Below are 22,383 nucleotides of genomic sequence, written 5' to 3'. Positions count from 1 at the left end.
CTGGCACTGGCGGGGTGGGAGGCTCTATCCCAACCTGTGTCCCCAGGGGCGTTGGGGAGTGCTTCAGCCCTGCTCCTGATGTGGCAGGGTGGCAAAAGGGTGACCCCTAGGCACCAGCAGTGGGCTCAGCTACCCAAGAACCAGCATGTCCCACCAGTCCGCAAAAGGCTCAGCTCCCTGGGGACCACCCAGGGGTGCTGCGTTCCCGCTGCCAGGAGGCAACCACCGCGTGATTGTTTTCCGACAGCACCGGATACCAGAACAAGGTGGATGTATGCAGGCATCGGCAGCCAGCGTGACTCACACCACAAACCCCGAAATCTGGAGATAGGGAGTAAGGGCACGGAAAGTGCTGGGATATGGCTCTCCCACGGTGGCTGTCATGGGGGAAAGTCGGGCACTTGGCACCTCACCAAAGCCGCAGACCTCTCAGTGAATAGCTGAAGTCACCGCCGGAGCGGTGAGCCATGCACAGCTCATTCCCGCACGGCGAGATGTGAGCCGGGGGCACGGCGGGGCCCGGCGGGATGCAGGGAGGGGGCACCGAGCCCCGGAGGGCCGGGCCTTTGTCCGGGATGCCGGCGGCACGGACGGGAACGCGGCGGCGCTGGCTGCCCTTTGTGCATGGAACAAAGAACAACAGCCAGAGGCTTCCTTCGCTGTCCAGAAGCGGGAAGGAGCCAGAAAGGGAAACGTCACCCGGCAGAGATGGGCAGCGTGTCCGGCGGTGCTCGGTCCCCTGCCACCGAGCCAGAAACGGGCAGCACCAGCTAATGGCACCTCCCTGGCTCAACCTGCAGGTGCCGCCGGGGACCCTGATGTCACCACAGGCAGATTTGCCGTGCTGCGATGGTGGTCTGCATTCCAACAGGAAGAGTGCAGCTCCAAAACCTCGGGCTCCAGGAGAGGCAAAACCCCGGGAGCATTTCCAGGTGAAGTCCGGTTTATGCGGATGCGCTACGGGCTCAGAACCGGCACGCTCCTCCCAGATGATGGATCCCTGAAATTTGCCCTGGCTGTTTATTTCCACAGGCTGGATTGCTTCAGCTCCGAAAGTGTCTGGTCACCTTGAGGAGCTCTGCTTGGCGTCTGCTTTCCTCAGTGAGAGCGGGAGGAAAGCCGAGTATCAGTTCACTTACTCACTTCCCATCCTCTCCTCCACCCAAATCGTCTGCCCGATTCCAAGAAAAAACTCTGCTCACCCATTTTCCTGCCGCCCCAGGGCTGCAGGTGGCCTCCATCCCTGCGCTGGATTTGGGGCGAGAGGGAGGGCTTCTAGTGTGGTGCGATCGTGGGTGAGAAGCCGGGGTCGGGATGGTTTCGGGATGCCACAGCCTTACAGCCACTCTTGCCAGCTTGCAGCCGTACTGGCACCAAATGGATTTGGGGGATGCAGCCGGAGACTCCCCCGCTTTTGACCGTGCCTTGTGAGATGCGCAGCGGCAGCTCCTCCTCGAGGGGGCTCAGAAATCCTCTCCCGTTTGTCGGGGGACACTTGGGACCGCTCACCGGCACCTCCGCGGTCCCGCATCGCCATCGGCCGTCCCTGCGCCTGCATATTCCCCATCTGGGACCATTCCTGCGATCCTTGTGCCATCTAGTGGGACCTGCACCAGCCACTCGCCGGGGTGTCCGGGAGGCAGGGGACAGCGCTGGACCCCGGCCAGAGCCGCCCGGCTCCCCCGGCAGCGGAGGAGACCCGCACGGACAATCAAAAGGCGCTTCTACAGAGGGTCAGTGCTGGTCGCTACCAGAGACACCGCGGGCAGAGGGGCAGCCGCGGTCCCCAGGAGACACAGCACCCAGGGACCCCGAGCTGCAGCCCCCCAGCAGCAGCAGCAGCTTCCACCGCACAGAGATTCGGTTTTTAGCCCCAATGCTGTGCCCAGAGTGGCCGGGTGTTCAAACTGTCCGGCATGAAGGCTGTGCCTGGTGTCCTTGCTGTGTCTGCAATCTGCACTGTACGCAGCATGCCTGGGATCCACGGTGTGCCAGGGATTCCTGGGGGGCACGGCGTGCTGATCTCCACTCTCTGGTGACCAGCGGAGGGACACAGGAGATGGAATGAAGTTGCTTCAGGGGAAGTTTAGTTTGGACATTAGGAAAAGGCTTTTCACGGAAAAGGTGGTCAGATACAGGGACAGGCTCCCCAGAGAAGAGGTCATGGCATCAAGCCTGCCAGAGTTAAGGAGCATCTGGACGATGTTCTTAGTCATATGGTTTGCTTTCAGGTTATCCTGCAATGAGCAGGGAGTTGGACTCGATGTTTCTTATGTGTCCCTTCAAACTCAAGACAGTCTGATCCTGTGATACCACAGTTTGATGCTATTGTCAGGATGGAGCCAGCATACTCCATGACACCTCCAGTCACCACAGCACAGCGCTCCAGCAATGCCAGCTGCCCTAGCTGAGGGAACAAACGTCTTTTTTTACCCAAAATGGTTAGGTTTTCCCCAAAAGGCTTCATCTTGTGCAGAGATGCGGGGAACAGGGACGGCTCAGCCACACCAGAGCTCATTGTGGGGCAGCAGTGCCACGCTGTGTCTGCCCAGCGCCTGCAGCCACCCGTGCAGCATTTCTAGGGCTCAGTTCATGACACAGGGCAAACATCTGCTTCAGTCTGAGCCAAATGAGGGCTCCTTGGGAACAGATCTAAGGGGGGCTGCTGACCATGGCCAGGCTGGAAACCCAGAACTAGAGAAGGGCGCCAGGACAATGATGCTTGGACCACAGAAATGGGTCACTGACCGCGCCTTTAGGTGACGCGCCTCTGACCAAGGAGGTTTGATTTTTTAAGGGTAAACCCCACAAACCTCAGGATGCTGCAATGCATCCTCGAGCCTGCTGGTGTCACCAAGACACGTATGTCCAAGCAAACAGTAAAGACATGCTTGGAAAAAACTTTGCCGGTTTTAGTGCCGGGAGCGGGTTAAAGCCGCAACCGTGCACCGCAGCTCTGGCCAAAGCGCCTGCAAAATCGCTTCACCGGCTGCAGGAGACGGCGCCGGTTCCCCTGGCACAAGACACTAGGATAGGGGCGTAGGAGAGCAAAGCATCCCTCGCCTCCAGCTTTTTGGGGTTGTTTCCAGCAGAAAAAAAATCCGATCTTGGAAAGAACACGCACGAGCTTTGCAGCTTTGCTTTAATTTGATTTGGTTTTCCCTGTTTCTCTCGATCCTGGGGGAGAAAAAGGCGTTGGTGTCCCATGGCATCGATTCCACGTCTCGGGGAACACAAATCCTCTTGGCCGCTAGCATTTCCCAATTTTTTGTCCGAAAGGCATCCAGCAAAGTAAAAGAGACGGGGGCAAAATGGTGGTTTGGGGTTTTGCCGCTTGGCCAGGAGGGAGCCAGCACGGGTTTGTGTGGGGATGCAGAGACTGCTCGGCCACCGCTCACTCGGGGGGCCCCGTGTACCCCCCAGACACGCGTGTGCAGCCCGGCAACAGCCCCGGGCAAGGTCCCCGCCCGTGCACACGCGTGTCCGAGCCCCCACTGCTGCCTGCAGCCCCCGGGACCCCGGGCGTGCGGCCCCCCCGGCCGTGCCACGGGGCAGGACACGCAGCGCGGCCCGGGACCGGCCCCCGGGCGCGGGCGGGGGGCGGGAGCGGCGGCGGGGAGAGGAGGAGGAGGGGGAGGAGGAGGAGACTCGGCCGCAGCGCCCCGGCCCGCGCGGGCCGCCCGCACCGCCGCTCCGACACCGCCGGGTGAGGCTCCGGGCCGGGCCGGACCGGGCCGGGCTGGGCCGGGCCGGGCTGTGCTGGGCGGGCGGCGGCACCGGGAAACTTGTGAGAAACTTTGGCGGGGGAGGGGCAGCGCCGGGCCGGGCCGGGCCGCGCCGGGGCGGGCGGGGCCGTGGCGAACCGGGCGGGGCCGGGCCGAGCGGTGCCTCCCGGGCGGACCGGGAGGAATTCCGCCGGAGCGGAGGAATGCGGGGCTCCCGCCGCCCGGGCCGCGGCGGATGAGCGACAGAGCCCGGCGCCAATGCGGGGGCGCGGGGGGCGGATGGGGCCGCCCCCGCCGGGAGCCCGCGGGGAGGGGGCGCGATCCGCCTCTGCCGGTGACCCACGAGTGCTTCCCGGGGGTGTCCGTGAGCCACGCGTGCTTCCCGGGGGTGTCCGTGAGCCACGCGTGCTTCCCGGGGGTGTCTCATGGATGCTCGTGCTCCACACGCGCTCCCCGTGGGTGTTCCAGGGGTCCACGCGTGCTCGCCGCGGGCGCTGCACGGTTCCCGGTTCTCTGCATGTATTCCCGTGGGTTTTGCGTGGGTGCCTGTGCACCGTCTGTGCTCCCGTGGGCGCTGCCTGTGCCGCGTCCTGACAACGCCTGGGATTCCTCCAGGAGCAGCCCAGAGAGCACGGGCCTGGGCTTGCCGCTGAGTTTTAGCAAAACTTCACCATTTCAGCAAATATCACCAGAAAAATTCGTTCTTTCCCCCATGCAAATCCCAGAACTGCCATCGGCCTCTGCTCCCGCTGCTCCTGCACTGGCTCTCCCAGCCCAGCCGGATTTGGTAACAGGTCTGGGCTGCACCGTCCCAAAAACCTGCCGGGGCTGCGGCCAGCCGCGGCTGGACCCTGTACTTATCCCATTAGGACGCACAGCAGCCTCCCATTGAGGTTTCCTGGGGCGGTTTGCCTGCCTGGCCGCACCGGGATGTGAGATCCAGGACGGGATGTGAGATCTATGACTGTGGATGTGAAGTCCATGCCGGGATGGAGACACTCAGCACCGGCCCTTTGTTGCGGCATCATCGAAGAGCACTTCCAGCTGCCTCAACAGGCGTCCTGCTGCCACGCCACGCCAATCCAGCAGCTCCGGCTCTCCTTCCGGAGCTGTTCCTGCTTTGCTGGCGCTGGATCCGGGCTGTAACCCTCGCTGGAGCTGCTGGGGTGCAGCAGAGTACCCCAGCTCCAGCACCGGGGATGGTCTTGGATGATGTCATCAGATGACATGATGCAGATGACATCATGCCTATAACATGTAGATGTTTTCCCTTCGTTGTGGTGCGCTGGCAGAGGTGCCTGCAGATGCCGGTGGCTGGGCTCTGAGCTGTGGTCCTCATTGAGGACCTCACTGGTGTCTTCACTGGGCATCTGACCTGGGCCATCACTCGGCTGCCTCCGAGTTGGGGGAGCTGGGGACCTGGTTGGGGACATTGCCAGAGTCCTCGCTGGGGACCTGGCCGGGGTCCATCCCAGGGATCTTGTCACTCAGTGCGCCGCTTCCCAAAACCGGGGACCATGCCCCTGCCCCCCTTCCCTCCAGCACCTACCGCGGTCCCCAGCTGACCTCTCCTGTCTCCCGCAGGTCCCTGGGTGCAGGACGGAGAGGGCCATGCCCTAGGGGAGCCCCGCCATGAGCCAAAGCGGGGCCTCGCGCCTGGCCGGCTCCCCGCCGCTGCCCGGGGGCTCGCTCCTGGCCCTCCTGGCCCCCGAGCCCTCCCCGTCCCCCCCCAGCGGGACACCTTCGCCCGGGCCCCCGCCGGCGTTGCTGGAAGGGGACTGGGAAGGGCGGGAGGAGCTGCGGCTGCGGGAGCTGGAGGAGGCGCGGGCGCGGGCGGCGCAGATGGAGAAGACGATGCGGTGGTGGTCGGACTGCACGGCCAACTGGCGTGAGAAGTGGAGCAAGGTGCGAGCCGAGCGCAACCGGGCTCGGGAGGAGGTGCGGCAGCTGCGGCATCGGCTGGAGGCCCTCACCAAGGAGCTGGCCACCCTCCGCCGCGACCGCGACCGCCCGGACGAGCGCCCGCCGCGGCCACCGCCACCGGCCAGCGCCGGCAGCCCAGCCACTGATGGAGCCGAGGGGGACGCCGGCCCTGAACAAGAGCCTGTGCGGGATGTGGGGGCTGAGGTGCCCCAAAAAGCCAAGGTGGGGGTGCGGGGCTGCTCCGGGTGAGCAGGGCTGGCCGGGGAACGGGGGAGCTCCTCTTCCTTGTCTACTACCCATGTCCATCCCCAAACCACCACTGCCTGTCCTGTAAAGATGGGCAGTGTGGAGGGACTGCTCTTGGGGCAGGATTGGGAGGGCCAGACCCCTTCAGAGCAGTACAGGGTGATCAGATCCCTCTTGGATTAGTATGGGGGGTGTTAGACCCCTCCAAGCAGGATTTTGGGCTCAGACCCCTCTCAGAGCAGCATAGGAAGGGCAGACCCCTCTTGGAGCAGTACAGGGCAGTCAGGTCCCTCTTGGAACAGCATTGGAGGGAATCAGACTCCTCAGAGCAGTGTCATGAGGAGATCCAGAGCTATCATAGCCTCACGCAGTGAGATCACATTGGCACTGGCACCAGTCCCTTTCCTGGGGCTTTCCCTTTGGAGGCACTAGGCAACAATCACTGTGCCAGTAGAGGGGATGGTGGCATTGGTAGTGCTGGTGGCATCTCCCAGCCACAGCTTGACTGTCAGGGTGTCCATACAGGCTTCTGGCAGGGGTTTCTGCTGAAGGAAGGAGGAGGAAGGAGGAGGCACCAGGGCCAACTCAGGAATGCTCCCAGCTGCTCCAGCCATCCCTGCTCTGCTGCTGTTGGCTCTGTCACAGGACAGAAGTCACTGCTTGGGGTGCCATGCTGTGACACTTCAGTCCACCTGACAGCACAGCTGCCAAGTGACAAATCGGAGATTAATGTGAGCATCCCCCACGGGCTCCACACTTGGCCCCCAGGGACATCCTGTCCTCTGGAAACCCCTGCAGCTCATTTACCATGTGGTCAGAGTGCCTGGTGGACAGTCACCCATGTGGCGGTCCTGGGTGAGATCAGTGTCATAAATTGGTTCTAAATTTTTTGATACCAAATTTCCAGCATGGCAGGGAGCCGGCAGCAGAGTGTGGTGATGTATGGGAGCTCCCCTGGGAGGGAAAGTCCACTTCATCAGCCTTAGAGGATCCCTGGGGAATGGAGGGAGAGGTGCTCTTGGTTAGGGGGTGAGGACTGGGTCCTGTAGGGGCTGGGAAGCCCTCTCACCCTGTCCCCTGTGCTGGGCCACCCACGGTGCCACAGGAGCTGGAGCTGATGGAAAACATCTTGACGAGCAAGCAGGACGAGAGCTGGGAGCAGCGGGGCCCCCGGGCCTCCTTCAGCCGCCAGGAACGAAGCCGCCTGCTCTGGGAGGACGTCAGTGTCGTGGAGGAGGATGCCACCAAAGTCACCGCCCTGAAACTGAGGCTGGATGAGTCCCAAAAAGTGCTGCTTAAGGAGCGGGAGTGAGTGCTTGGAGCATTATCCTTGCAGGGTGCCAGCTGATAGCAGCCTGGTCCCCACTGGGATGGCATGTCCCATGGGGTCCTGCAGTCTGTCACTATCATTGCCTCTCCCCAGGGACAAGCTGGCACTCAGCAAGAACATTGAGAAGCTGGAGGGTGAGCTCAGCCAGTGGAAGATCAAGTACGAGGAGCTCAACAAGAACAAGCAGGAGGTGATGAAGCAGGTGAGTGAGGTGCTTGGGGAACAGAGCTGCCCCAAGGCACAGCCTGTCCCTCACAGGATGGCACATCCTGATGGACATGGTGGCCCACAGCCACTTCCCCAACTCCAGGCCGCTTGTTAAGCGTCTTTATTCATTGATTCATTCATCCATTCATCAGTGCTACTGATGTAGTGGGCCTCTCCATAGAGGTTGGGTGGATGGGTGTGGGCAGGGCTCAGTTGGAAGGTGGGTGTTCACAGCCCCCTTTGGTGCCATGTCCCCCCACAGCTCAACATCCTGAAGGAGATTCATCAGGATGAGCTGGGGCGCATCTCTGAGGACCTGGAGGATGAGCTGGGTGCTCGCTCCAGCATGGACAAGAAACTGGCTGAACTGCGTGCAGAGGTGAGGCCAAAGCCCAGCGTGGGGGGCAAAGGGAGCGGTGAGGGGGGTCCTGCTGCCCCCAGCCACCCCTTGCCCTGTCCCAGATGGAGCGGCTGCAGGCAGAGAACGCGGCTGAGTGGGGCCGGCGGGAGCGGCTGGAGACGGAGAAGCTCAACCTGGAGCGGGAGAACAAGAAGCTGCGGGCGCAGATCGAGGACCTGGAGGAGGTGCTGGCTCGCAAGCGGCGCCAGACAGCCAGTGCCCTGGACACTGACCTCAAAACCATCCAGGCTGAGCTCTTCGAGAAGAACAAGGTGCCATAGCAGTGGTGCTGTCCCCCACCACCACATCCCTGGGTGACTCTGTTGTGGGGCTCAGCCTCCCCAAGGACTCCCTCAAGCCCAGATTTTGCCACCACCCTTTGAGGGATGGTGGTGACCCCATTCTTGCTCCATCAGCTCCTGGGTGATGGGGTGGGGCAATGGGAGAGGTCCCTGGGGAGGGAGGAGGGGGCACCCAGTGGTGGGGGTGGCTGTCCCATGCTCAGCCCCCTCCCCATGCCCACCACAGGAGCTGGCCGACCTGAAGCACGTCCACACCAAGCTGAAGAAGCAGTACCAGGAGAAGATGGCCGAGCTGGCCCATGCCAATCGCCGTGTGGAGCAGCATGAGGGAGAGGTGAAGAAGCTGCGCCTGAGGGTGGAGGAGCTGAAGAAGGAGCTGGCCCAAGCTGAGGATGAGGTGGGAAAGCTCATGCTGGTGGAGAGGGTCAGGGAGCTGTTCTGCTCCCTACACAGCTACCAACAGCGCCATCCCATCCCATCCCATCCCATCCCATCCCATCCCAATCCCATCCCACAGCTGGATGAGGCCCACAACCAGACACGGAAGCTGCAGCGGTCGCTGGATGAGCAGACGGAGCAGAGCGAGAGCTTCCAGGTGCAGCTGGAGCACCTGCAGTCACGGTGAGCAGGGGCTGGGTGAGCCACCTAGGGACCAGCAAGGATGGGATGATGTTCTCCTTGCCACCATCCCTCAGCCAGCATCCACCTGGTTGAACCCTGGGCTAAGCACGGCCAAAGTGCCTCTGACATCCTCAGAAGGGGCACAGTCATCCTCTGAGCAGTCTTCACCCCACTTTGAGCTGGGTGGCATTCACCTCCCAGTTAAACCAGCACAAGGCTGCCCAAAGGCCAGCCCAGTTTTGTGCTGCTTAGGGTTGCACCCACTGGTACCCATGGCCAGGGCAGGCTCCTAGCATCCCACACAAGTCTGGGGAGGTGGGAGCTGAGTTTTCTTGCCCATAAAACTTTCCCTGGCCCTGCTTTGCCTCTCCAGCAGTAAAGAGCTGAAATGGCTGTGGGATCAATGCCGTGGCTCCAGGAGGCACTGGGGGGGGGAGTTTGTAATCATCCTTTATTTTATTGGGACATCTGCATTAAATCATGGAAGCATAATGGAGGATTTATTGCAACCACCCCCCCCAGACTCCCTGTGCACTCAACCCTAAATAATTCATGCTTTCCAGTAAAGTGTAGTGCACTGGTTGGATCTCACTGGATCCTGGGCCTTCGGACTTCAAGTTTGATTCATAAATTTTCCTTGATGAATTTTCACGCAAGGGCAAGTGAAGAGCTAAAACCACCACGTGTTCCTGGGAATGGGGATTCCAGGGTTTTTTGGGGGTTCCTCAATTTCAGGGGATGACATCTCCCTTCTCTGCAGTCCTGTCTGGGTCTGTGCTGCCCAGCACAGTGATGTCCAGCCATGGAGGGGTTTATCCTGTGCCCCACTTGGGCCGAGCACCTTCCACAGCTCCCCAGTTCCATGCTGGAGTGTTGGCCCCAGGCTGCAGGGGCTCATCCTGCGCTCAGCGTTTAGTGAGGGCTGCAGGAAGGAATCTCTGGGGTGCAGTCATGCTGTAGGGGTGTGGGGGAGTGTGCTCAGCTTCAGGGCCCTCCCAGGGCCGTGCTGCCACCCCCACCCCAGCAGCTGTCCCTCGCAGGCTGCGGCGGCAGCAGAGTGCCCCGCTTTTCGGCAAGATGCGCAGCGCCCGCTTCGGCCCCGACGACGCTGGGGACGGCACCAGTGACCCCGACGAGGATGAGGACCTGCAGATACAGGTGCCCTAGAGCCCAGGGCCAGTGCCACCACCGCAGGATGTCCCACATCGGTCCTCTGCATTCAAGTGCCTGTCGCCACAGGGCCCAGCTGTGCGGTGATCCTTGTATAGATGGGGAAACTGAGGCACGGAGCGGTGGGGAGAAATTTGCCCGGGGTGCTCCAAAAGCCACTGCCTCCTGGACAGCACTGGATGCCCCTTCGCCACAGACATCTCCTGGAGCACTGGTGTGGCCACCAAAGCCAGCATCACTGAACAGCCCAGGAGGAGGAGGCGCAGGCAGAGAGAGGCACCAAGCCTGGCAGCCACAAACTGCCCACTTCTTTTTATATATATTATATATATGTATGTATTTGTATATGATTTTTTATTATAAATACAGAGCCCAGATGGGCCCAGGCTCTGATGGTGGTGTGAGCTGCTGGTCTGTTCCCCAAAGGAGTGAGGGTGGGGAGAGGACACATCGGGGAGAATGGGCATTTCTTCACCAGCTATGCATGGCCTGGATGTCACCCACTGGCATCGCTGTCCCCATGCCTGGAGACCAGCCCCATGTGCAGGTAAAGCCTGTCCCTGGGTCTGTGCTGTGAAAGGTGTTCACCCAGAGGTGCTCACCCTGGGGAGGTGCAGAGGTGCTCACCTGTGGCTGCTGATCACCCCAGCACAGCCCTTTCAGCCCAGCCCCCCAGCATGGGACCTTGGGGGTTTTGGAGGCGCTCAGACACAACCTTATTAAAAATTAATATTTCGGTGAGCTAATCCCCTCGCTCTGCCTTTTAATTGATTGGCTAAAAGCGCAGCTCTTTGCTGCTCATGGGGTTTTTTAATGCCCTCTTATTTCCAGCGATTATTCATATTTTTATGGCCCAACAAGTGATGCCGCGGGGGTGGGGGTGCCTGGGGGCAGTTTTAGTCAGAGGCTTGGAAACCAGTTTGGGGGGCACAGAGCGGGGACGAGGTGACACCTGAGCTGGGGACAGACGAGAGGCTGCTGCCGCCGCCCGTCAGTCGCTGCGGGGCGTTCACTCTAAAGCCTAATGATGGAAACCTCTTTCCAGGGCGGCCCGGGGGTGGAGGGGGGGCACCGGGGCGGGGCCAGGCGGGGCGGGGGCGGGCGGGGCCCGGCGGCTCCGGGGCTCGCAGGACGCGGAGGCTCCGGCGGGTCCGCTCGCACCGGGAGGCCGGGTAAGGCGGGGGGACCGGCGGGGGAACGGGGACCCGCGGAGGGGGTGACACCGGACGGGGCTTGCCCGAGGTTTGGGCTGACGGGGGTGAACGGCCGGGAGGTGACGACGCCCGGAGCGACGTCCCGGTGAGAGACCTGGGAGTGATGGGTGATGAGGGGTCGGGGGGCGGCCGGTGTGGGGGTGGCAGGTCGGGGATAGGGGGCAGGAGGTGCCCCCCAGCATCTCTGAGTTCCCTTGTGGTGTTGACGTGCGTGGGGTGATGGGAATGGGGGAATGGGGAGGATATTCCCCTCAGAGGGAGAGCTGTCCCCGGCCTCTCTCGAGACAGCGGGAGGTCCCCAAGATGCTGTCCCAGTTGGATTCCCCTGGGTGCTGGGCTTTGGGGACCAGGGTGTCACTGACATGGAGGAGCATCCCCGGGAAGGGTGCTGTTCTGTTTCCTGGGTTACTGCCTTCTGCCTGGGACTTCTCCACCTGGGAAAGGAACCTGGTCCCCAGCTGGTCCCACCGATCGGGGCTGGGGGAGGCAGCAGGGACCAGGCTGAGCGAGCCCGAGCTCACGGTAGGGCTGGAGAGAGGCTGGGTTACAGCAGGGGGTGCGAGGCTGGAAGCCGGGGTCCCTCTGGCACCCGGTGCCGGCCGAAACAGCCCACAGCAGAGCTGGCCTGGCTGTCACCACTGAAGCCAAGCGTCCCTGCCACCGGGGCCATGTTGCTGCCCAAGCGAGCAGCCTGGGAGGAAGGAGGGGAGTGCGAGAGGTGATGGAGACCTGTGGGCGAGGTCTGGTGTGCGTGTCCCCTCGGACACATGTTGGAGCTGGCGGCAGGGGACTGACCACTTGTCTGTGCCACCCTGGCTCCACCGTGCTGGCAGGGGTTAACACCGGACTGTTCCACTCGGATGGTTCAGGCAGCGAAGGGAGGAGGAAGAGGAGGAGGAGGAGGAGGAGGAGGGGAAGGAGGAGGAGGAGGAGGAGGACGACAAGGAGGAGGGGGAGGAGGACGAGGAAGATGTCACCCGTCGATCTGTCATTTCTCTTTTCCAGCCAGCATGGGGGACACTGCTAGCACCAAGCTGGGCCGGTGGTGAGACAGGAGGGGTACGGAAGAAGAGGATGGAGAGGGGGGGGCGAAGGTGAAGGCAGCCCCCCCCTCCCAAAATATCCCCTACCCTATCGAGCCATCGCCATGGCGACCAATTTTAACGACATCATCAAGCAGGGCTATGTGAGGATGAAGAGCAAGAAGCTGGGGGTGAGTGCGGATCTTGGGGAATGGGGAGATGTGGGGGAAAACACCCATGGATTCAGGGTGCTGGTTTCCCAGTGAGGTGACGTGGACAGGTCCCTCTTGCGCCATCCTGGCACCCCAAATTTTGGGGTTGAATATGAAGCCTTTTGAGGGCTGTGGAGGCAGAGGAGTGGGGGATGGCAGGGACAGGCCACTTGTTGGTGCCCAAATCACCCACCAGCCCCGGGGGTCCAGCTCCTGCACCGAGGAACACCCCTTCACCTGTCCCAGGTCAACCAGGGTTTGGGGGATGTCTGTGAGCCTTCCCTTTCCCCCGTGCCTCAGTTTCCCTGCAAACACAATTTGGCACGGAGGATGCCCCATACCGGGAGGGGTTGGACCTGCTGGGTGCAAATTAGGGTGGTGTGGGAGTGCAGCACCCATAGGTGGGGGGTCAGGGGGTTTGGTCGCCCATCTCCGTGGTTTGGAGCCGGCAGCAACGAGCATGCTGGGTAATTTCATGCTAATTAGGGAGAACAAAGAGGGAGCGGGCTCGTGGAGGGGAGGGGGGACATGCCTGGGGACGGTGCCCCCACCACCCTCAGAAGCAGGGAATGTAGAAGGGGGGACTGGGAAATGCCAGAACAGCGGTCCCCTTGGGAGCTTTGTCTGTGTTCATTAATTAAGCTCTGTAATTAGCACTGGCGGGGGCAGATGATGGCAGCCCCGGCATACCCCTATCCCCAGCATCCCCCCCTGTCCCCAGGCCAGCAGGGTCAGCAGAACCAGGCGCGGGTCCTGGGGATGGGGACGGGGGAAGCGGTGGGGACAGGGGGCCGGGGACCCCCACCTGCACCAAGCCGCCGCGGCGCTCTCTGTCCGGCAGATCTACCGCCGGTGCTGGCTGGTCTTCCGCAAATCCTCCAGCAAAGGGCCCCAGCGCCTGGAGAAATACCCGGATGAGAAGTCGGCGTGCCTGCGGGGGTGCCCCAAGGTGAGGTGGTGTGCTGGAGGGGTGCTGGGGTGCTGCCCACTGCTTGGGGATCTGTGCCAGAGCGGGTCTTTCCTTGCCTAAACTCGCCGGGTGGCTGCCACCCCATGCGCTCTGGAGGGGGATGCAGCTGGGTCTGGGTGCTACAGGTGTCAGGGTCTGGGAGCAGCCCTCGGTGACCCCCAACTCCTCTGCAGGTCACCGAGATCAGCAATGTCAAGTGCATCACGCGGCTGCCCAAGGAGACCAAGAGACAGGCGGTGGCCATCGTTTTTACCGACGACTCCGCCCGCACCTTCACCTGCGACTCAGGTACGGGGCAGCGCCCAGGGCAGCCGGGCTGGGGGTGCTGGGTGGGGCACCCCGGCGTGGCCAGGGTCGCCCAGGGGCTGCCGTGGTGCCTTGCAGAGCTGGAGGCGGAGGAGTGGTACAAGACGCTGTCGGTGGAGTGCCTGGGCGCCCGCCTGAACGACATCAGCCTGGGGGAGCCCGACCTGCTGGCGCCCGGCGTGCAGTGCGAGCAGACGGGTGAGCGCGGCGGCGGGTGCTCGCCCGGGGCTCCGCCTCGCTGCACCCCCAGCAGATTCTTTTATTTTCTATTTTTTTCCCCTCTCCAGACCGGTTCAACGTGTTCCTCCTCCCCTGCCCCAACCTGGACGTTTATGGTGAGTGCAAGCTGCAGATCACCCACGAAAACATCTACCTCTGGGACACGCACAACCCGCGGGTGAAACTGGTCTCCTGGCCCCTCTGCTCCCTGCGCCGCTACGGCCGCGACGCCACCCGCTTCACCTTCGAGGCCGGACGGTGAGATGTCACCCTTGCCAGGACAGGGATCACGGCTGTGTGCCTTTGTCCAGCTGGGCAGTGGCGCTGCTGGCATCACCACAGGGCAGGCCTGAGGCTGGGGTGATGGCCGTGGCCTGTACAGTGTGCCCATGGTAGGTGGGGCCTGGAGCTGGTTCTGGTCCCAGATCAGCACCATGAAGGGGATGGGACGTAGGCACAGCTGTAACAGTATGGGAAGCTGCACCAGCTGCCGTCTGGGGTGGGTTTCATGTATCGTCCCTTGGCTTGAAGACCTTGGTGACGTGCTGTGCCCTGTGCCCACAGGATGTGTGATGCAGGAGAAGGTCTCTACACCTTCCAGACGCAGGAGGGTGAGCAGATCTACCAGCGCGTGCACAGCGCCACATTGGCCATTGCTGAGCAGCACAAGAAGGTCCTGCTGGAGATGGAGAAGAACGTCAGGGTGAGCTCCAGCCCATGCTGAGGGGGGACACAGCTGGGGGAGACTCTGGGGGCCCTGTGTCACCCTCCTCCCCCACCATCCACTGCAGCTGCTGAACAAGGGCACCGAGCACTTCTCCTACCCCTGCACCCCCACGACCATGCTGCCCCGCAGCGCCTACTGGCACCACATCACTGGCTCCCAGAACATGGCCGAGTCCTCCAGCTATGCTGGTGAGTCTCTGCACCCCACCCCAAGGAGATGCTGCTCCTCCAACCCCCAGAGCTTTCCCCACCAGGTGAGCCCACCCTATTTTGTCCCCAGGGGAGGCGTATGCAGGCGCCCAGGCCAGCTCGGACACCGACCTCCTCAACAGGTTCATCTTGCTGAAGCCAAAGTCCTCCAAAAGCGACAAGCCTGAAAGCAGGGAGCCCACATCATCCCCGTGAGCCGGTGTAGAGGGACTGTGGCAGGGGTCCCCTTTTTCTTCTCCAAGGGATGGCAGGGACACAGGCAGTCACCCCTCAGAATCTCCAGGAGACTGAGCTGGGGCACCTCAGTGCCGAGACCTTAGGAAGCAGGCACTGGCTCACGCCCTGGTCTGGCGTTAGTGGAGGCGATGGCTGGCTCAGCCTCAACTGACTTCAAATATATATTGAATATCTGTATTGTAAGAGATATTTCCTTCTCACATGAATGCAAATGTGGTGGCTGCTGAAGAGCCCTTGGGCAGATGCTCAGAGGTTTTTGACTCTCGGGGATCAAACTGGGAGGTGAAGAGAGGTGGGGGGGGGTCAAGAAATTTGGAGTTTTCTGCGTGGCAGGAAGGCTGGAGCATCACTCTGCCATGGAGCAGCGTCGGAGGATGCAGCTGTGCCAGGCTGATGGTGCAGGGTCCCACCCCTCCATGAAGAGTCGGGTGCTCCTGAGGACACCCTGCTCACATCTCTGAGCTGATTTTTGCACTTCTTCAAGCTATTTAAACACTCGCTGTAGAATTGAGATGTCTCAGGAGAAACTGGTTTTCCTTCCAGGGGGTTGGCTGGGGTGAGCGGCTGGACAGAGCCGAGCGCCCTGGCTTCTCCCACCCCAACACCCCTCATTCCTCCCACAGCTGTGTCCCCCTGCCATGCCCCTGGTTTATCTGCTGGTGGGCAACCATGGGACTGGTTTTGGCCAGTAGCATCTGTCTCTCAAGGGGCAGCTTTGTGGATATGAGAAGCCCCAGGGCAGAGAAACCCATGCTGCTGGGGAGAGAGCCACATTCCTCTGTGCATTCCCTTAGCCCTCACTCCCTCCTCACCCACTGGGGGTGGAACTGGGCTTTATGTGCTGAACTTAAAAGCAATTGATTTTTTCTAGTTCTCCTATTTATTGACCTCCTTTAGAAGGGCTATCTTTTTATTGCCGTGCAAACCTTGGTGTTTCTTTGGAGTCTTCTTTCTGTCTGGATTGGATGCTTGATGGTTTTATTTCTGCCCTTTAAAGCTCCGGGTCCATGTGTTGGGCACAGGGAGTGTTGTGATGTGGGAATCTGTGGTCTGTAAATACTGTGTTTCAGGGTGGTGTAGCTTGTGGCTGAGGGGACATGGGGACAGAGAAAGGCTGCTCCTCACAGCGTGGCTGGGCACAGAGGGGCTCTGGACCCTAGCACTGCCCAGCAGTGTGTCCTCCCTGGGGTGAGAGGTGGAACCTGCTCTCTTTTCCTGGCTACACACCTCATCCGGAAAAGATTTAACATTTGTTACCAAAAATGTTTGGGTTTTCTCTTTTTTTAAGGAGTTGCTCAATGAATAAACAACCCTTATCCACATCCACCCTTCCTGTTTGTCTGTTCCATCCAAGCACGCTCGGGAAGCGCAAGTGGGAGTAGTGCATGCCAGAGAGAAAAATGCTGATGGGGGGAGATTTCCTGAGGTTCCTGGCAGCACACTTGGCTCAGGGCTTTGTTCTGCCTCCAGCCATGGCCAGGACATTTCAAATGAAGCCTTAAAACCACTGGGATAGGAAGAAGGGTGGAGTGAGTTGCCACTCTCCATCAAACAACCCTGAGTGGAACAGGATGCCAGCATCCCACTGTCACCCTCACCTCCAGCTGCCCGTGGCTCTGGGGATGTGCGAGGCCAGTAGTGGCTGGAAGGAGTTTAAAGGCACACAGTCTCCCAGCTCTCCCAGAGCTGTGCCAGGTTAGCTATCCATGCCATGACTGTGTGGCAGCACTGGCCTCAAGGTAAGACAGCCGTGCCAGCCAGCACAGTGATCCCTCCAGGGACAGGGACATGGGCAGCCATGCTGCAGCCAGCTCTGCCATGGCAAGGAAATGGAAGCAGCAGCCTGGAGGGGAAGGCAACACTGACACATGGGCTGTTCTCCCCAGCTCAGCATGACCCTACCACCACCCCCTGAACCGTCCCCATCCACACCGGGATGAGCACAAGGGCACACAGGCCTTCCCCTCCCTCCCAGCCCCATGGTACAGGAGCTGCAGGTCTCCCAGGAAAGTGTCACCAAGAAACACATCCCAAGTCATGCTGGGCAGTGATGGAGGGGAAGAGGAGGGATGACAAAGGCCATTGCTTTCAGCCACTGCCAGGGGGGTCAGGGCATGGGACCTGCACCAAACTCCAGCCCAGCACACGCTGGGGGCTGTGGGTACAATGAAAGGTATCAGCCAGCAGCCATTACTGACAGACCATGTGCCACCCAGCTCCTCAAAAAAGGGTTATACAGCACAGGGGTGGAGTCTGTTCCAGAGGATTCTGTAAGTACAGCTTTGCCTGCCTGGCCCAGCTGGGCTCCCCTGCAGCGCTGCCTTCTGCAGCATCTCGCCCACCCTGGCCTCAAACATCTGCTTTAAACACATCACTGGATCAATGAACGCTGGGCTGCCTGCAGGAGGGGTGCTGCTCTCCTCAGGAGATAATGTCACAAGCAGCAATCAGCAGCAGCGAGCAGTGCTCCCTCCAAAGCAGATCTCATTAAGTTAATGCCTATTGGAGAGAAGTAAATGATGTGACATCTCCTCCAGCAGCCTTGGATGAGCTTTCAGGGATGACAGAAAAAATTGGGGGTAAGGCTTTATTCAGCACAGTAAAGAATACACATGTAAATAAAGTAGGGTTGTATAACAAAGGTACACACTTCCCAATCCCAAACATCACATGGCCAAAATCCAACACCAGAACAAAAACTCCAGGATCGCTTGGAGACAAAGCCTGTCCCAGCTAAGACGCTCACTGACTTGACTCCCTTCCTATTTTATCCCACACACCATAATGGCTTTCCCTGGGAAGGAGGGCCAGGGAAGAGCTGTCACCAACCAAGTGCTGGGCCAGGAAAGTCAGAGGGAGATGATGGGGAGGTAAAAGCCTCTCCCCAGATCTCAGCCAGGCATCACAGCTCACGGTACTCTCTTGCAAGGGCCACCTCAGTTGATAGTGAGGACATCACTCTGGATCTCATGGCTCAGCTGTGTCTGGAGATCACTCAGTTTCTTCTTGAGGCCAGACAGTGCAGACAGGACAATGGTCTCAGGGCGCAGAGAACCACAGGACTCCACGTTGTAATAAAACCTGAGGTCACAAGGCAGGGGGTTAAGTCACCATCACCTCTTCAAGGAGGTGCAAACCCAGACTACACATCATTCCAGCCCATCCACAACCATAGCAGGGAGATCTGCCTAGAATCCCAACCATCATCATCATCACCATCACCATCATCATTAACCTCCCAAGCAGGCAACAGCCAGTGCTGCCCCTCTACAACCATCACACCAACACTCAACTTCTTGGGCTGCAAGAGCACTTCTGAGATTGATTTCTGTTCAGCACTGTGATCTGTGAGCCAGCAGCCCCAAGCCAGGGACTAAGGCTGGCTGAGGCACTTTTGCAGTGCAAATAACACCAGCAATCAGAGCATGAGACACATACAGGTGAATGAATACCTTAAGCCAGGGTATTTTCCCCACAGGCCTCACACCTCACTGAGTGTGCACCGCCCTGCCTGGCAACATGAACTCAGGAGAACTGTCTAGTATCTCCCAGAGGGGAAAAGCTGCCACATCTGGGTATATCACCACTAAACGCCAGCTCCTGCCCTGCTTTTCAGGGAATGTCAGCTCACTGGGCTGGAGATTTCAGCACAGTGTAGACACTCTTCTATTAATGAGGGCCTGTGGGATGCATCCAGCCAGTCACCCCATCTTCCAGCTGCAGCACTGCTTTCAGCTCCCTACCTCTCTGGCTTCCCGTTGGGGTCGTAGGGAGCCTGAGCATCCTCATCATCAATCTCTGAGTACTCGCTCTTGGGCCTGGAATCAGAGAGCAGGAGAGGTTACACAGAGCCCCTGCCCCAGCCTGGCCCCACAGAGCCCAGGCACTCAGCTTGGCCCCACTGATCGAGCACTGGGGCTCACGTCCAGCACACAGCAGGGTGGGCATCAAACATCAAGTCACAGAAATAAGTTCAGTCACACATTTCGCTTTCTGGCTCCTTATTAATGCCACAGAGTCATCCAGCAGCACTGGAAGAAGGAAATCAGCCCTGCTCTCCCCCAAACTCAGTAAGCCCTGTGCTCTGGCTCCATCCATCTGGCTCCAGTGTGCTCTCAGTGACAGGATGTCTGCCAGATGATCACTGGGATACACAGCCAGGAGCAGCTCAGGTATCCATTCATGAAAAGTGATGCTGGATAAAGTCCTCACCCAGGCCAAAGCAGGGCAGCAGCTTTCTGAAAGTAAAATCATGTCGCTTTTGGATGAGAAGCTGTGTGCAACTTGTGCAGAATGGAATTTCAGAGGAGAGGAAAGGGCCAGAGAGGGAAACCCTGCCAGAGCTCAGGCTCCAGGAGTGAGGAGATGTATGGTTTAAATCACAGCAATCCTGGGCTTTGTCAAGCCAGGCTGAAAAATCTCTTATAACCCAACCTTCCACTCTTTGCTCTCATAGCAACTTCCTTCATTTCACATGGATCTGTTCCTTCCTCAGACCTTATTCTGACCTACAAAACACTTGCACAGTGAAGAAAAAAAAATCAACAAGTGGTGGAAAATAGCATGAAAGTGAGGCAAACTAGCAGTGATGGTACATGAGGGAGGACAACAGATGACCACAAACCAGTCCACCTTGTGTGCAGCTGCAAATAAATGACTGGCCTTGCTACCCAACCCCAGGAGCAGAGTCTGTGTGAGAGGATGTGGCAGGCATGGTCCCCATCACTTACTGACCCAAATCATCCCCAGGGCTGAAGTGTAAGTTGTCACCTGCTGGTAAACCTGTCCCAGTCCCTGCAGACAGACAGCAGGACATACCACTCCTCTGGTTTGGGGTACACCGTGTGCCTCAGTGCGTTGTCGGGGTCGTACTCGAAGGCCACGCCAGCCGTGGGGTTCCACTTGGCGTGTTCCTTGCCAAAGCCCTTCTTGGCATAGGCTCGCAGCCGTAGCTCCTGCCCCTTCCGCAGCTTCACAATCAGGATGTCTGCAAAAGCACATGCCTGTCTGAGAAGGCTGCAGAGGAGAAATGATGTGCAGGATCACGCTGCAGCAAAAGCAGATTTTTGGTGCCCAGGAAGATGTCACCAGCATCCAGGGTTTGCTTGGATTCTTAGAGGGGCTCAGCTGTGTCCTCAGAACAGCTAAGTAAAACAGAGCTGCACAGGCCCCCAATAACACATCATTTCACCTCCTTGCTGTCTCTAAGCTCTCACAAGCAGACACAGAAACACCCTCTGACACAGGACTTCAGTTCTGGGGCAATCTGAGTGGCATTAAGACAAAATGCTACCCCATTCATGCAGTGACACCAGCTGCTCAGAAGTGTCATATTTACAGGCGTCTTACAGTTGCCCACCCAGTAAAGGAAGAATGAGTTCACAGAACTTGAGAGAAAAGTTAATTTCCTCCTACAGTTCTTATTCCCAGTGACCCACCACTCACCATCCTGCTCCACATAGTCATTGGGGTCGTTGTCTCTGCTCCGAGATGTCACCTGCAGCAGCCAAACAAAACCAAGCAAATTAGGGACAAGATCAGCTTGGATGAGTGCTCCAGCACAGCACATCTGCCTGGTTCCCAAAGTCACTCCCACAACTGCTACAGATGACACACAGCGCTCAGAGCACCTCAGCCAGAGGCAAGTAACAGACAGCAGGCTCCAGATGGGCTTTACCCAGGCACACACTGTCACCAGGCAGCAGGAGCAGCCCAGGTTGTGGTGACATCTGGATCCACCTCAACAGTGTACTAGAACATTCTCTGTAAGTCCCTTTGCCTCTGTCCCACTTTGGCACCACCAACTCTCCCCAAGATGACTGCACAGGAGCTGTTTGGCAGCACTGCCCTGGACCAGGCTCCTCACACTCCGCAAGCCAGAGGCCTCAGAGCAGCCAAAGAGTTTGGGATTTGGGGTGCAGGATGAGGCCACACTACTTTGCACCTCATCAGACAGCAAGTGAAGGCCAATGCGGCAGAGACAAGGAGGGCACTGGCACACACACTGCTTCTGCTGATATTCCTGCTTTGGTCTCCCACCATGGTTTAAGTGGCGCTTTAGGCAATGTGAAACGTGCTCAGCGTGTCTGTGTTGTGTGTGTTTGCACCCCGCCTCAGCAGGAATGCAGAGAGGGATGGCACTGACCGGGATGACGCGGGGGTTGTTGGAGATGAGGTCGCGGGACGTCACGTGCCGAGTCTGGTCTTCGTTGCAGCGAACGTCCAGCGTGAACTCCACGGAGCACTCGGGGCAGAACTCGTCACACGTGCAGTCCTGGCACACACACAGGTTCCTTATGCAACAAACTGCCAGAGCTCCCCATCAGATCAAACACCCACCACCCTCAGAATGATTCCCCACAGCATTTCGCTGGACTCACTCTGGAATATTGCATCTTATCCACAATGTCATCGCTGGTGAGCGGGATGAGACCTGTGCGAAGCAGGAAACCAGAGGAACGTCTGAGTGAGACCACAAGAACCCCTAACCCTCCTGCCAAGACAGGTGGAGGAACAGCACCTGACAAAGGTGCTTCAGCATCTCTGATTTCTGCTTTTGCCCACAACACACCTTCATCTTCCTCTTCCTCCCCACCACAGCACTCACCCAGTCTGTGTGCAATGAATTCATCGTGGAGCACAGAGGAGTTGGCATCTATCTGGACCCAGTCAATGGCTTCAGAAAAGAGAAGAGAAAGCCACAAACTGAGAAATATTCATGTGAGGAAAAGCCAGCTTGTGAGGGCACAGAAAACATCACAGAAACTGCAGAGATACACTGAGGCAGCATCTGCAGGGCACAGTACTGGCTGAACGTGGGTAAGGAGAGCCAAAAGCAGAGGGGATGTGCGAGAGAACACGGAGGGCAGCCCAAGGGACTGGGACCACAGGCAAGCGAAAGGCCTCACCTATGATGGGGACTTCTGCGATGAACACTCTTCGAATGGAATTTGCCACCCTGAGGGAGGGAAACATCCGTGTTTAGGCATGAGGGGGAGTGAGGCTGCGGGCCCGCACAGACGCTGGCCGAGGCTGCTGCGGGGCTTTCCCTCAGGGACCCTGCCCGGCCGCACCGGCGGTCCGCGGGGAGGCCTGGTCCACAGGGCCACCCCCGGCCGCTTCACCCCCGGGCCCGCCCGGCCCGGCCCCGCGGCGGTGCTCACGCCAGGTCCGTGTTCTCGATGATGAACTTGACGTTCTCGTCCGTCAGCTCGGTGATGCGCACGGTGGGCTGATTGGCGTAGGGCATGGCTGCCGCGCCCCGGCCCCGATCCCGCCGCCCGGAGCGCCCGCCCGCTCCGCCCCGCCCCGCTCCCCCCGGCCCCGGTGCGCCCGCAAAAAGA

General features: G+C 59.6%; 3 protein-coding genes across 6 annotated transcripts; 2 read left to right on the top strand and 1 right to left on the bottom strand.

Moving 5' to 3' along the window:
* The first annotated feature begins 3,614 nt into the window (after positions 1–3,614).
* On the top strand, positions 3,615–10,356 carry CCDC102A (coiled-coil domain containing 102A). 2 transcript variants are annotated; one of them, XM_058846262.1, is made up of 10 exons: positions 3,615–3,706; positions 5,310–5,870; positions 7,000–7,202; positions 7,318–7,426; positions 7,694–7,810; positions 7,894–8,103; positions 8,360–8,530; positions 8,651–8,754; positions 9,795–9,912; positions 9,994–10,355. In XM_058846262.1, the coding sequence occupies exons 2-10, from the start codon at positions 5,358–5,360 to the stop codon at positions 10,009–10,011; spliced, it is 1,563 nt and encodes a 520-aa protein (XP_058702245.1). In that variant the 5' UTR covers positions 3,615–3,706; positions 5,310–5,357; the 3' UTR covers positions 10,012–10,355. The 2 variants fall into 2 exon arrangements, with proteins under 2 accessions (XP_058702245.1, XP_058702246.1); XM_058846263.1 differs by lacking the exon at positions 3,615–3,706 and having other exon boundaries at positions 5,239–5,870; positions 9,994–10,356.
* Positions 10,357–11,024: 668 nt separating this feature from the next.
* On the top strand, positions 11,025–16,360 carry DOK4 (docking protein 4). 3 transcript variants are annotated; one of them, XM_058846341.1, is made up of 9 exons: positions 11,025–11,096; positions 12,144–12,351; positions 13,214–13,321; positions 13,516–13,630; positions 13,727–13,846; positions 13,936–14,125; positions 14,432–14,570; positions 14,659–14,782; positions 14,874–16,360. In XM_058846341.1, the coding sequence occupies exons 2-9, from the start codon at positions 12,286–12,288 to the stop codon at positions 14,996–14,998; spliced, it is 987 nt and encodes a 328-aa protein (XP_058702324.1). In that variant the 5' UTR covers positions 11,025–11,096; positions 12,144–12,285; the 3' UTR covers positions 14,999–16,360. The 3 variants fall into 3 exon arrangements, with proteins under 3 accessions (XP_058702324.1, XP_058702325.1, XP_058702323.1); XM_058846342.1 differs by having other exon boundaries at positions 11,095–11,223; positions 14,926–16,360; XM_058846340.1 differs by having other exon boundaries at positions 11,095–11,223.
* Positions 16,361–17,613: 1,253 nt separating this feature from the next.
* POLR2C (RNA polymerase II subunit C) lies at positions 17,614–22,370 on the bottom strand. The gene is made up of 9 exons (XM_058845983.1): positions 22,204–22,370; positions 21,949–21,998; positions 21,648–21,716; positions 21,421–21,473; positions 21,186–21,314; positions 20,486–20,537; positions 19,859–20,027; positions 18,784–18,858; positions 17,614–18,121 (listed from the first exon to the last, which is right to left on the bottom strand). Exons 1-9 carry the CDS (start codon positions 22,287–22,289, stop codon positions 17,977–17,979), a joined length of 828 nt encoding a protein of 275 aa, XP_058701966.1. The 5' UTR covers positions 22,290–22,370; the 3' UTR covers positions 17,614–17,976.
* Positions 22,371–22,383: the final 13 nt, after the last annotated feature.

This window comes from Poecile atricapillus, chromosome 10 (assembly GCF_030490865.1).
Source record: "Poecile atricapillus isolate bPoeAtr1 chromosome 10, bPoeAtr1.hap1, whole genome shotgun sequence".
NCBI classification, from domain to species: Eukaryota; Metazoa; Chordata; class Aves; order Passeriformes; family Paridae; genus Poecile; species Poecile atricapillus.
Note: the sequence above shows the minus strand (reverse complement) of the source record. Positions and strands in the feature narration are given on the sequence as shown.

Bases quoted from the DNA above. Each gene is read 5' to 3' on its own strand.
- CCDC102A (XM_058846263.1), top strand. From the start codon at position 5,358: ATGAGCCAAAGCGGGGCCTCGCGCCTGGCCGGCTCCCCGCCGCTGCCC. The intron at 7,203-7,317 runs GTGAGTGCTTGG...GCCTCTCCCCAG, and splicing joins GTGCTGCTTAAGGAGCGGGA to GGACAAGCTGGCACTCAGCA. The intron at 8,531-8,650 runs GTGGGAAAGCTC...CCCATCCCACAG, and splicing joins TGGCCCAAGCTGAGGATGAG to CTGGATGAGGCCCACAACCA.
- POLR2C (XM_058845983.1), bottom strand. From the start codon at position 22,289: ATGCCCTACGCCAATCAGCCCACCGTGCGCATCACCGAGCTGACGGAC. The intron at 21,999-22,203 runs GTGAGCACCGCC...TCCCTCCCTCAG, and splicing joins ATCGAGAACACGGACCTGGC to GGTGGCAAATTCCATTCGAA. The intron at 18,122-18,783 runs GTAGGGAGCTGA...TTGTGACCTCAG, and splicing joins CCCAACGGGAAGCCAGAGAG to GTTTTATTACAACGTGGAGT.
- DOK4 (XM_058846341.1), top strand. From the start codon at position 12,286: ATGGCGACCAATTTTAACGACATCATCAAGCAGGGCTATGTGAGGATG. The intron at 13,847-13,935 runs GTGAGCGCGGCG...TCCCCTCTCCAG, and splicing joins CGTGCAGTGCGAGCAGACGG to ACCGGTTCAACGTGTTCCTC. The intron at 14,783-14,873 runs GTGAGTCTCTGC...TTTTGTCCCCAG, and splicing joins CGAGTCCTCCAGCTATGCTG to GGGAGGCGTATGCAGGCGCC.